The sequence below is a fragment of the Poromitra crassiceps genome, assembly GCF_964638095.1.
Source record: "Poromitra crassiceps genome assembly, chromosome: 20".
Taxonomy (NCBI): Eukaryota; Metazoa; Chordata; class Actinopteri; order Beryciformes; family Melamphaidae; genus Poromitra; species Poromitra crassiceps.
Window position 1 is genome coordinate 8,831,657 of NC_139637.1, and position 13,472 is coordinate 8,845,128.

A 13,472-nucleotide genomic window follows, 5' to 3' on the forward strand; every position below is an offset into this window, starting at 1 on the left:
AAATGCCTGGATCATCACCCGCAGTAAATCATCTGACCACCTCACCCCTGTCCTCATTCAACTCCACTGGCTTCCCATTCACTACCGGATTGACTTCAAAAACCTTCTGCTCACTTACAAAGCCCTACACAACCTAGCACCCACCCATCTCTCTGACCTCCTCCAGGAATACACCCCTTCCCGCTCCCTACGCTCTTCTTCAGCTGGCCTCCTGACTGTCCCGCCTCCCTCGCCTCAGTACCATGGGTGCTAGGGCCTTCAGCTGCTCTGCACCCAGACTCTGGAACTCGTTGCCATCACACATCCAACAGTCTGACTCCATCACCACATTCAAATCCCACCTCAAAACCCACCTGTTCAAATTGGCCTACTACCTTTAATCATATACAGTACTCAATCTGTTATTCGCCTGCCGTGTGTATCTTCTGTCTGTTCTTATATCTACGCTCGTCATATTTTAATGATGCTGGTGTTTGCAATGCTTGTTTTTATGTATGATATTTTAGAATGTCATGTCTCTTTTATGCACTTGGGTGAGCTTGGGTGTTTTGAAAGGTGTCACCAAATAAAATGTATTATTATTAGTATTATGCCACTTAAAGAAATCTCATTGCAATAGAACGATACGAGATATCGCCATACAACTACTGGTCAGTGTTCAATAGCACCCTAGACAATTCAGTAATGGTATATTTTTAGGGTTTTCTTTTTTCTGATAAATGAGAGAAAAGTGATGGAGTCCTATGTTCCTATCACCACAAAGTACAATTTCTGCCTAAACTAAAGCTATGTTTACAGGACTATAATTCATTATCTTTTTAGGTAAATCATTTTCTGACTATTTGGTGATGTAGGGCAGCCACCTGGTTCATACCTCAGCAAATCTGACGAGGAAAAGAGTGAGCATTCCCAAGTTATAGGCTTTTATGCCACTTATTCCCCATTCAGAATAACATACAATAATTTGACTGTTTCAGTGAAGAGGTAGTAGGCCTATGTCTAAAGAAATCTCATTTGCAATAGAACTGTACCAGATATCTCCATACAACTACTGGTCAGTGTTCAATAGCACCCTAGACAATTCAGTAATGGTATATTTTTCAGGGATTTCAGTTTTTCTGATAAATGAGAGAAAAGTGATGTCCTATGTTCCTATCACCACAAAGTACAATTTCCGCCTAAACTAAAGCTATATTTACAGGACTATAATTCATTATCTTTTTAGGTAAATCATTTTTTGACTATTTGGTGATGTACGGCAGCCACCTGGTTCATACCTCAGCAAATCTGATGAGGAAAAGAGTGAGCATTCTCAAGTTATTGGCTTTTTTGTCACCTTTCCCCTATTCGGACTGGCCTAATTTGGCTATTTTTCAGGGATTGGGGTAGTTCTAAAGAACAGCCAAAAAAACATCTTTTCCCCCAATTTTTTTTTTGACAACAATCAATTTCATTAATGGGAGACCCTAAAGATGAGAAAAATCATTGTTGTCATTTGTTCTACCTCGGGTAGGGGTATCTCAAAATCTGAGGGCCCATTCTGCTAGACTATGTATGATATGACACATTTGGTTCGGCTTCTCCTTATATTTACGCATCTACTTCTTCCTTTATTCTTTCACAAGCAAAAGACCAGGCAAGGCCTGACAACAGCAGGGCCATTTGCAACTATCTTTTATCAGATATTGGCAAACACTGCTTTGTTTCGTGTACTGTATCTGGTTTATATGCACAGTCCTATGGTTAGTTAGGGAAGCTGGCTCTATTGAAATCTTCAAAACTACACTCAAAACCCATTTATTTTCCCAATCATATGGTTGTGTTTGATGGTGTCATTCTCTGGAAACATTTACTAGCTGTTGAGTATATATAATCCTGAATTGCTGAGCGGGCTGTCTCAAGCCAGCAATATCAGTATAAACTTAGACCTAATTTAATAATGGCATCAGTCGACCCAGTAGCTTAGTAGCTATATGTAAACGCACATTATTACTGTAATGCATTCATGTGAAATTGACAAACTGACCGAAATAAATTATTTACTTACTTACTAGATAGAAAATCTAATAGCTGGTGAATAAACTTAGTCCTGAACTGCTGAGCGGGCTATCTCAAGCCAGCAGTATCAGTCTAAATTTAGACCTAGACTACCTAGACCTGAATTAGCAGTATAGTATTAGTGATCCTAGTAGTATGGACAGAATATCTAATATCCGCTGAATAAACTTAGTCCTGAACTGCTGAGCGGGATGTCTCAAGCCAGCAGTATCAGTATAAATCTAGACTTGATTTTGTAGTATAGTATCAGTTGTCCCAGCAGTATAGGCAGGAAATTATTAGCTGCCAAACTTAGTTCCACCTCTGCGCAGATTCCTTCGTACTGGCTCTCCCCTCTTCTCTCTCTCCTCCTCAGGTGTCCTTCACTGGCCTGACTTACACCCCCGCCCGCCCGTCGACCGCCACCTCAGCCCTCGATCTGATCGCCATCGTCCTGGCCACCTGTCGTCACTCTGGCCCATCTACCCACTACTCCTTCACCCCCCCACCTTCCCCGGCCTCATCATCACCACCGACCCCTATCCTCCCCTCATCTCATCTCGGTTGATGCCACCAATGCGGACTCATGGATCCCTCAGATCACCCTCGTGGAACTCCTGATCATTTTCCCCCTTTTCAGCTAGCTAATTAGCTAGTATTCCCTGAACTTACTAACACTTAAAGACTCAATTTTCTATTTCTTTTTGGAATCTACCTTTTTACACTTTCAACTTTCTTCCCTGATCTTAGGATCATTTAAAGACTACATTTTCATATTGCTTTTGTTGGACTCCTATTTACATTTTCAATTTTCTGTTCTTTTGTAAATTTTATTTCTATAATGTGAAACTCTGTAAATGGTTAGCCCGGCATCTTCTCAGCCTGTCCCGGAGGGGGGTCCCCAGAGGGGGTCCATAGTTGGGCCCCTACAGTACATCAGCCCTCACAAGGTTCCTCCTCAGCCAACAAGTCACTGAGGCAATCCATGTGGTGCGCACTGGGGGTGAGGGGGGCGCTGTATCCCGGCCTGGCCTTCTCTCACACGCCTTATGTGTGTGGGGGCGGGGGCCGGGGTGGGGGGCATCGGTGCTCTCCATCACTGGTAGAGGGATGCCGGTAGGTTAGAATAGCTTAGGTTAGGCGATAGATTAGCTACAGCCTAACTGTAGGCTGTATACCTGTTATAATGTTCAGGCTAAATCAGACTAGAGCAGAATAGGACAGGGCAGACTAGGCTGTAGATTAGCTAGATTCCCTGTGTTCTAGTTAGTTCTGGTTAATGGCTAGAGTAGTCAGATTGTCTGATTTGCTCCCCCCTTTTCGTGCTCTCTCCTTTCTCACACTCTAAAGCATGGCACTCATTCTACTCTAAAGCATGGCATCCCCTCCTTTCCCTGTTCTCTCCTCATACTCTCTCATACTCCCCCTGCTCTCCCTCCCCACCTCCTCCCTTTCCTGAACTATCCTCCCCCACTATTCTAAAGCATGGCACCCATTCTATTGTATACCATGGCACCCATTATCTTTCCCCCTTGCTCCTTCCACACCTCTCCTTCCCTGCTCTCTCCTCCCCCACATTTCCCATTCCCTCCCCACCTCTCCCTTTCCCTGCTCTCTCCTCCCGCACATCCCCCGCTCCCCCTCCCTCCTCCCCTCTTCTGCTCTCTCGTCTTTCTCCCTTCCCCACCTCCTCCCCTTCGCTGCTCTCTCCTCCCCTTCCCTGCTCTCTCCTCCCCCACATTTCCCATTCATGTGGGAAATTGACCTCATCACTTTCCTGCTCTCTCCTCTCACATTCCCCCTGCTCTCCCTCCCCTGCACACTCCCCACCTCCTCCCTCTCCTGATCTCTCCTCCCCCACTATTCTAAAGCATAGCACCCATTCTACCCTAAAGCATGGCACCCTTTCTATTCAATATTTCTATATTTTCTATATTTCTCTATCATATGATTGTTCAATGTGTTTTCCTTACTACTGTAATTGCTACTGTTGTGTCAGCTAGAATTAGCTAGACATATTTTCTGTGAAGTCCTCTGAGACATGCTTGTGAATTAGGGCTATACAAATAAACTTGACTTGACTATGGTCTCATGCAGTCACAGTAACGTATGTGCTATACTAGTTGACTGTTGTCTTTGCAGTGTGTTCAAGTGCACATTTTTGGCCGTGACACAGGAGATGTGAGGTGATGCAACAGTCGGCATTCTTTGTCTTTTTAAGTTTTGGTGGTGTGTTGCAGCCTTAAGATATCCGCTGGAGAAAATAAAATCCATGCACAGATTTACCTCCTATAGGTCCACAAATTTCACATATATTATTAAGCTCCGCCAGCACCACACAGCTTCCGGCTCGCTGGTTGCTCGCCAGCGCATCCCAGTGGGGCGGTGCTTATAGTAAAAATCTTGTCTAAAAGTATTAATATTGAACATGTCACGTGTCTAATTTGCACTATTCAACACTGCATTTTCTCAGTGTCTCAGAAACACACTCGGCAAGTTTGAAGTCGATCGGACGAACGGCTCTCGAGATGTGTGATAAACAGAGAACATACAGACAGACGGTCGTGCATTTATTAAGGAGATAAACACTTACACTTCCTCAGGCCTGGTTTCAACCACTGGACTCCACCATGGTCCACACTGTGGGGCAAACAAAGTCAGACCAGAGTATTCTATTTGAGGACAGAAACAAAACCTTCCCTATGAAGGGTTTTCCATATAATAGGGACCGTTCGTTATTTATGGAAGGGGTCACTGGAGGAAATAGGGGAGGGTGATGCTTTTTAAATATATACCTGAGAGAGTCCAGTCTCCAGTGTGGATCCTCCAGTCCAGCAGAGATCAGCTCCACTCCTGGGCCTCCTGGATGATTGTAGCTCAGGTCCAGCTCTCTCAGATGGGAGGGGTTGGAGCTCAGAGCTGAGGCCAGAGAAGCACAGCCTTCCTCTGTAAGCAGACAGCCTGACAAACTGCGCACGCACACACACACACACACACACACACACACACACACACACACACACACACACACACACACACACAAATTAATCCATGTCAGATTTGATTAGTAGCCTACTGTGAAATTAGTTGTGCTAATGCCGTCAAATTCTAGCAAAACGGTTACTGCCTCATACAGTTGGCTGGTCAGCTCTGTGGTTATGTGCTGCAGTTTGAGAGTTCTCTACTCACTGTCTGACAGAATATTAGAAGTTCTTTCTACTTTTTCAGGTTTCAACAACTGAGGCAGCACAGAGAGGAAAGCATGAAATGCCCTCATGGAAAGTCATTCACAGGGGCTATGAAGGGCTAAATGTTGGTATCACACCTGGTTTAAAAAATACATGGACAGAGAAAATCACCCACAGGTGTTTGTCTGCTGATAGTAATCTGTATGTAAAGCAGGAGGTAAATGACAGCAATCTGTATGTAAAGCAGGAGGTAAACGGTCATCTGTTGATCAGGTTAAAGCACAATAACAATGCTGGCAGTTGTTGGGGAATGTTTGATTGGTGTGCTATGGGCTAAAGCCGGGATACTCAACTTGCTTTGCCCGGGGGCCACTTTTTGAACCACCAACCAGAATGTTAACAAGCATTATACCATGGTCTGGGTGAATACTCGATTCTGATTGGCTGCAAGGTGTCCATTAATTTGTGATATTGTACAGTGATAATGTACACCTAGCTAAATGCTCTGTTCACGTTCATATCAATGCGCGAGGATTACGACCACGACAGAGCCGTTTGAGCTCTATACCACCGTTAACGCTTAATATGGCACTTTTATAAGTTTAGAAAAAACATTAGTCGGTCAAAGTTAGCTTGACTCTAGAATTGTGCCAGGTGCAGCAGGCACTAAGCGGCCATTTTATCCAATGATAGCCTAATCTTGAGCAGCCGAGGGGACTATTTTGTCTCGCCAGTTCTCAACTCATATTCAAGGTTATGAAAACTAGATTTTGATTGCAAAATGCATGGAAATATAAATGAATGGTCTTGTTTTGTTTCTTTGGCAAGTGACCATGGTATAAGCGGGTTAATGCACTTCAAGGTGTCCATTATCAGAAATTATTGGACTTCGCGGCTTCGCCTCAGACGGATTACGCCTCCATGTCGTCCAATAATTTCTGATAATGGACACCTCGTCGTGCATTAACCCTTACATAATCAGAGTGAGAATGCAAACCCAATATCCAGTGTATTGGAGGTACTGTACAGCAAAAGGTAGAAATTCAGTTTCTTCAATTCAGTTCAGTTCTCAAATGTGTTCAGAGTAAACCCTCTTCCCAAACAAATCAATAAAGGATCTCTCTCCAAAAGAAAATTAACCTACTTCTCCTGTGTGCACAAAGCCGACCTGTTTGGTTACATTTATATCATATAAATTAAGTAGGCTACATATAGTAAGTGCCTGGGTGGCAAGCAGGCTGCAATACTTGACAATTTAGCTGGAGCTCAGTCAAACTTTATTTAACAGAAGGGATGAGGAACCGCTGCGTGGGTCCTTAGTAAAATCACTGAAACAGGTGCTCTTTGGTGAGGGTGGAGAGAAGCATGAGAAAAAGTTCAAGTTGGATCCTTGTAAAAGTAAAAAAATGGAGTAGAGTACAGGAAAAACTTGAAAAATCCAAGGCCACTCTGTTTCAGGTAGAACAGTTAAAAAGCCTTTATTGTGGCATGGCTAAATCTTACACAATTAAAAAGACCAACGCGTTCAGCTACAGAGAGCCTTCATCAGGGTAGAGGCCCAACACAGAAATGCATGGCATTTCATGGCAACAGAAGTCATCCTCAAATCTGCCAGAGGAGGGGATAGACTCAAACATCTCCTCCAAAGAGAAACCTTTTGGATTGTAACCCTAAAAGCAAATGATGATATTGATTTCTCTCCATTTCTCTGAGTCAGACATTGTTTTTTGTTATTGAGATATTTTGCTCAGTTAAATTTATTTGGTTCCTCATCCTGTAGCTTCCTGGGAGGTCTCTATGGCCTCAAATTTGTAGGCTGCACAATTGTTGCTGGTATTGTATTTAGTTCCTCCTGTCAGGTTGGAGTGTTATTCCTCCAATTCCCTTGCCCTGAGCCTGACCCGGGGGATATGTGAAGTGTACCCTTTCAGACATGAGGCATGTTGCTTTCATACATGTGGAGCATGTAAAGTAGGGTGTAAAGTAGAGAGGGGGCGGGGGTAGAGGGGAATTTGGACATGACCACACAATGGGGAGTTGTGAAAACTGACCACACAGCTGTACTTCACTGTCTGTTTTCGATTGTTATTAAACAGTCTAATTTTAATATCGATGCCTCACATCTTACCTCTAATAGTAGACGAGACCAACGCAGAGTAGTCTCGCTTGAACACCGAGTGAATCACCCAGTGTTGTCTTGATGATTAGTCTGTCTGCGGCCGGGGCAGATCAGGAAGTGAAATGAAATGGTTTGCGGCAGCCACTTCGGCCATAACCACAAAATAACAAAATAACTTCCAAACAAACTGTTAGAATATAACGAGAGATGTTCGCGAGAGTAGCAAGCCCCTGGATGTAGCGAGCATGGCGTGTTCCTTGTTTATGGTCTGTTGCTAGGCAGAGCGAAACGGTTGAAGGCAGGCAGCTGCCGTAAAATGTTTCATTTCACTTCCTGGTCTATCCGGCCCGCCGGAAGACAGACACAGACATCAAGAGAGCAATCTCCGATTCACAAGGCTTTGGTCTCAGCTACTATTATAGGTAAGATGTGATGCATCAATATTACATTCAGACTGTTTAATAACAATTGAAAATCTTGCTCGTAGCTGCTTTAAGTGAATCGCATTGACATTCAACAAACTATCATGACATGCAGAGTCTGAAAACAAGTTGCTAAAAATAGATAATGGGCGATAACTGCTAACGTTCACGGCATATAATCGTTTGCGCATAACGTTAGTAATTAATTAAACAACCCTACAACTCACGCCCAGATGCATCGATTTCCTCGAGTCTCAAGCGCTAAAAATAAAACAGGTCTTTGCTATGTTCAGTCCTAAAATGCGTCAACCCTACTAGAATTATACAGAATACAGGAAGCTAGACGTTTTTACCTTCAAAATAAAATCAATGTTGTATTGCTTAGTAACAAGAAATCAGAACGGTCGACTCACTACGGGTTAAAATTGACTTTTCGAAGGGAGCAGATATTCTTCAAGTTTATCTCTGTTCTGTATCTTTCGGATAACACACACAAAAAAGCATTACACGTGCATTTACTTCATTTAATTGCCATTATTGCGAAGGTTATGCCCTGAAGTTTCCATTTATACTGCCACTTGACGCTACTTGGAATTTGCGGTTCTGCACGTGAATCTTCACAAACGCTGTGTAAACATTAAATCAAAGGCATGAACGCAACCAGATCCAGATACCCTACCTAGCAATGTCCAATACTGGGAAGCAGGACGACCCTCGCGTCCAAAAATGCTAATTAAATGTGTGTGCTGTGCGATGCTATGCAGAAATGAAATAAGATCAAAGCCATGAGCATTTCAATCCAGCAACATGTAGCCTGTTGGCTGACACACACGAAGCAGGTTCAAGCTTCATTTGGAAAAACTGAAACGGCATGATGTTTTTTTTGCTCGCTCATTCACATACAGTATAATAATAATCTGCCACGCTGGCTTTCTGTCTCCCTCCCTCTCCTCATGCACTCACTGAGCTGGCTACTTCACGGAGCTCTTGGGGGGGCGAATCTGTCCCTGATACAAGGGCTCGAGGTTGTCTTACCTCCGGATAGTAGGAGGGTCACGGGAGCTAGCATAGCTCACCAAAATGTGTTCATACATACATACACCGCCATCCGGATGCCCTCTAGATACTGTAACTCCCGAATTCCAAGGCATGTCTGAAAGCGGCTTATGGTATCGCCGTTCAGTCACCCAAAATACAAATTCTAACAGCGCCAGAAACACTCACATGTACATGTTGTGACTTGTGTACTCACCATGCGATGAAATATAAACAGTGTTGGGTGTGCTACTGTAATTACTTACTTTTTCAATAACAAAGTAATATAAGGCGTTACAATTTCCAAAACAGTAATTATATTACAGTTACTAATCCAAGAAAGGCTGCATTACTGCGTTAGATCATTGCCCGCCAGAATGCAGTGTTTTCTATGTAAAAAGAGAAGAAAAGAAAAAGTAATCCTCACAATCTCAGGTAGACCTGTCACGCAAACGCGCACACATACGTCAGAGCGTGGTTGTGCACAACACGGGATGCCGGCTACTTCACAGGCAGGAATTATTTCCTGTGCCTCTCTGTGGTAGAGCTGTGCATCTTCACTGATCTCACGATTCGATTATACAAGTCTACGATTCGATTCGATTCGATTATACGATGCATCTCGATGCATCTCCGATGCATCTCGATGCATCTTAAATCGATGCATCACTTTTTCCGCAATACATGATTTATTTTTTCTCACTTTCTTTTTTCTCACTGTGTGGCTACTTTTAAAATAAAAGTGCATTTGGAATTGCATTGTATTATGATCCATAATTAAAATAAACAACTGCATGTACTTACATTCTATTTTATTTGATTATATATATATATATATATATATATATATATTTTTTAACACATTGACTGCCAGCCGTTTTTTTTTTTGCTGTAGGTAGCTTCTGCCAAGCCGTTTTTTGAGGATTCTGGCTCATTTTACAAGAGCCGAGGATTCTTTTCTGCTTGGAGTTTGTGAACACAAAGTTCACAAAAGTACTAATAGAATGTGTGCTTTCTCTGTCTAAAAGAGTTAGTTTGTAGAGTTAGTAGTTATGTAGATATTAGCCGTTGAGTACAGCATGGTTTTAGCGTCTGAGAGTGAAAGCTGAGATAATCGCAGTTTTGTGAAATTCAATCAAACAGGCAGAACAGTCACTTTAACCATTTAATTTTGGCATCAGTGAGAGATCAGACATCCAAACAATATAGTTCTGAACGCCCTCTCCTTCAACTCCTCCCTCCGTGGGCGTGTCTAGTGGCTTTCAGCCTGCGTTTGTCACAAGCGAGTGCTCTGCTGCTGCTGCTGCGAGTTTGAGCAGCCTCCCTCCCTGGCAGCGAGTTTGAGCAGCCTCCCTCCCTGGCAGCGAGTGTGGATAGGGCTCACTCGTCTCTTGGGTTTGAGAGCCCCGATGAAGCCCCGTGCGACTCTAGGCTTTATGCTGCCCACCCAGTCCATTTCTGGAACCCCCCACCGCAGCAGCGCGAAAGCGTCCCCGCCTACAGTATGAGAATGAGGCTCGTTCGTTTCTGACTGTAAAATCGCCAAGCCATTTCCTTGAGAATGGAGGAAGCAGCCGCGGGAGGCGGCTGCTTTTGGTTGACTTTCTCTCTGTCAGGAGAGGACCGTCGCCACCTAGCTGGTCGGTAAAATAGATTATACACATTCAATACTTCCAATATCTCCATAGGAGACGCGGGGGGCATTGATCCACGTAGCACCGTCAAAAATTTTATTTTTATTTTTTGACGACTCAACTCGTCGTTGGCAGTGAACGGTTGGATTCTGTTTGACGACTCAACTCCTTGTTGGCAGTGAACGTGTTAATAATCGATTTTTGATATTTGTTAATCGATTCAGAATCGTCCTATTAAGCATCGCGATGCATCTCTGAATCGATTATTTTCGGCAGCTCTACTCTGTGGTGCATCTGAGTGGGATCAGGGACCCGACCCGAGACCCGTACGGGTCCGGGTCCATATTTATTATGATCAATTAGGGTCCGGGTCGGGTCCGATTCTATCACTATCTATTCTATCGTTATGTGTAATACCCGAGTAGACCTGTGAAGACCTCTATAAAGGATTGAACATGTTGAATCTGACCAAACATCTCCAAACAATGACAGCCAGCAATGGGGCACCAAACAAACATCTGTGTTTGTGTTTGTTGGAGAAGGTTTATTGGTGTACCATGGGCTTAAGGGATACTGACCTGAGACTCTCCAGTCTACAGTTTGGACTCTCCAGTCCAGCAGAGAGCAGCTTCACACCTGGATCTTCCAAGTCGTTGTTACTCAGGTCCAGCTCTCGCAGACTAGAGGACTGGGAGCTGAGAACTGAGGCCAGAGCTTCACAGCTTCTCTTTGACAGCTTACAGCCACTCAACCTGGGGAAGAATTAGCCATGAACAAGAAATTTGAAAATAGTTTTTTCTGTATATTGCATTTCATATTGAAGACATCAAGTTATGCATGCACCTACAGAGATTTATTGGAGGCTTTGACCAGCGGCAGCAGCCCCAGGAGAGCCTCCTCTGAAGCAGAGTATTTCTTCAGGTCAAACACATCGAGCTCTTTTTCTGATGACAGTAAGATGAAGACCAGAGCTGACCACTGAGCAGGGGAGAGTCTGGCTGTGGAGAGACTTCTTGAACTCACGTGCTGTTGGATCTCCTCCACTAGAGAATGGTCATTCAGCTCATTCAGACAGTGGAACAGATTGATGCTTTTCTCTGAAGAGGGATTCACCTTGATCTTCTTCTGGATGTACTGGACCGTTTTCTGATTGGTCTCCAAACTACTTCCTGTCTGTGTCAGCAGGCCTCTTAGGAGAGTCTGATTGGTCTCTAGTGAAAGACCCAGGAGGAAGCGGAGGAACAAGTCCAGGTGTCCATTTGGACTCTGTAAGGCCTTGTCCACAGCACTCTGGTAGAGGTGTGTTAGTTTAGATTTGTCTCTTGATAGTGTTGACCAGCAGGATGTTGATTGACTTTCTGACAGTAGATTGACACCAGTGTTGATGAAGGACAGAAAGACATAAACTGCAGCCAGAAACTCCTGAATGCTCAGATGGACAAAGCAGAACACAGTGTCCTCGTTCAGCCCACGCTCCTCTTTAAAGATCTGTGTGAACACTCCTGAGTACACTGAGGCTGCTCTGATATCAATGTCACACTTTCTCAGGTCAGCTTCATAGAATATTAGGTTGCCTCTCTCTAGCTCCTCATAAGCCAGTTTTCCCAGAGAGAGAATCATCTTGCTGCTCTCTGTATTCCAGATTGGATCTGTTTCAGCACTCCCATGATACTTGACATCCGCCTGTTTGGACTGAACCAGCAGGAAGTGGATGTACATCTCAGTCAGGGTCTTGGGCATGTCTCTTCCCTCTCTGGTTTTCAACACAAGCTCCAGAACTGTAGCAGTGATCCAACAAAACACTGGTATGTGGCACATGATGTGGAGGGTTCGTGAAGTCTTGATGTGGGAAATGATTCTGCTGGCCTGCTCCTTATCTATGAATCTCTTCCTGAAGTACTCATCCTTCTGTGAGTCAGTGAAGCCTCTCACCTCTGTCACCATGTCAATGCACTCAGGAGGGATCTGCTTGGCTGCTGCCGGTCGTGTGGTCATCCAGAGGCGAGCAGCGGGAAGCAGTTTCCCCTTGATAAGGTTTGTCAGCAGCACGTCCACCGAGGTTGACTCTGTAACATCAGTCACAATCCTGTTGTTCTGGAAGTCCAGAGGAAGTCGACACTCATCCACACCGTCAAAGATGAACACAACTTGGAACTTGTCAAATCTGAAGATTCCTTTGGTCTCAGGAAAGAAGTGATGAAGAAGTTCCACCAAACTGTACTTTTTCTCTTTCAGCAGATTCAGCTCTCGGAAAGTGAATGGAAATGTGAACTGTATATCCTGGTTGGCTTTGTCTTCAGCCCAGTCCAGAGTGAACTTCTGTGTTAAGACTGTTTTCCCAATGCCAGCCACTCCCTTTGTCATCAATGTTCTGGTTGGTTCATCTCTTCCAGGTAAGGGTTTAAAGATGTCTTCACTTTTGATTATTGTTTCCGGTCTCACTGGTTTCCTGGATGCTGCTTCAATCTGTCTCACCTCATGTTCATCATTGACATCTCCACTCCCTCCCTCTGTGAGGTAATGCTCTGTGTAGGTCTGATTCAGAAGTGTTGGGTTTCCTGCTTTAGCAATCCCCTCAAACAGACACTGGAACTTCTCCTTCAGACTGGATTTGTGATTACGTTGGCACACTCCAGCAAGAGTTTCTGAAAGGACAAATTACATCAATCAGTGGATGTTGCTGTAAATATGAGAAGTGTAAATATTAATGTGAATGTATACTTTTCCTAACCACATGGCATCTATTCTGCTCATCACTGGTGGACAAACAGGTCCTGACTGTGTGTGCTACCCAATGTGAAATGCATCTGTGGTGGCATTTGTTCTTAAATAATACTGTGTTCAGCATTATACACCCACATGAATAAATCAATGATTTTAGCTGATGATTCATGAGGATTGTGAATATTATTTTGCAATCTGGAATTGAATCAATCTTTCTTGAGAAATGTCTATATTTAACTAATCATATATCTCCCATTTTCCCACCACTTCCTCCCTCCATCATGTTAAAGCTGTTAAAGCCTCTTACTCCTGT

General features: G+C 43.8%; 1 protein-coding gene across 1 annotated transcript in view; it reads right to left on the reverse strand.

Annotated features, from left to right (window-relative positions):
• The window catches only part of LOC310794838 (NLR family CARD domain-containing protein 3-like), a gene marked incomplete at its 5' end in the record, with an annotated part of 36,910 nt that overhangs the window by 9,597 nt on the left and 13,841 nt on the right, over positions 1–13,472 (reverse strand). The window contains 4 exons of the mRNA XM_083656891.1: positions 4,631–4,677; positions 4,833–5,006; positions 11,014–11,187; positions 11,283–13,080. Coding sequence (XP_083513017.1) covers positions 4,631–4,677; positions 4,833–5,006; positions 11,014–11,187; positions 11,283–13,080 — 2,193 coding nt within the window. The remainder of the gene's footprint in view (positions 1–4,630; positions 4,678–4,832; positions 5,007–11,013; positions 11,188–11,282; positions 13,081–13,472) is intronic.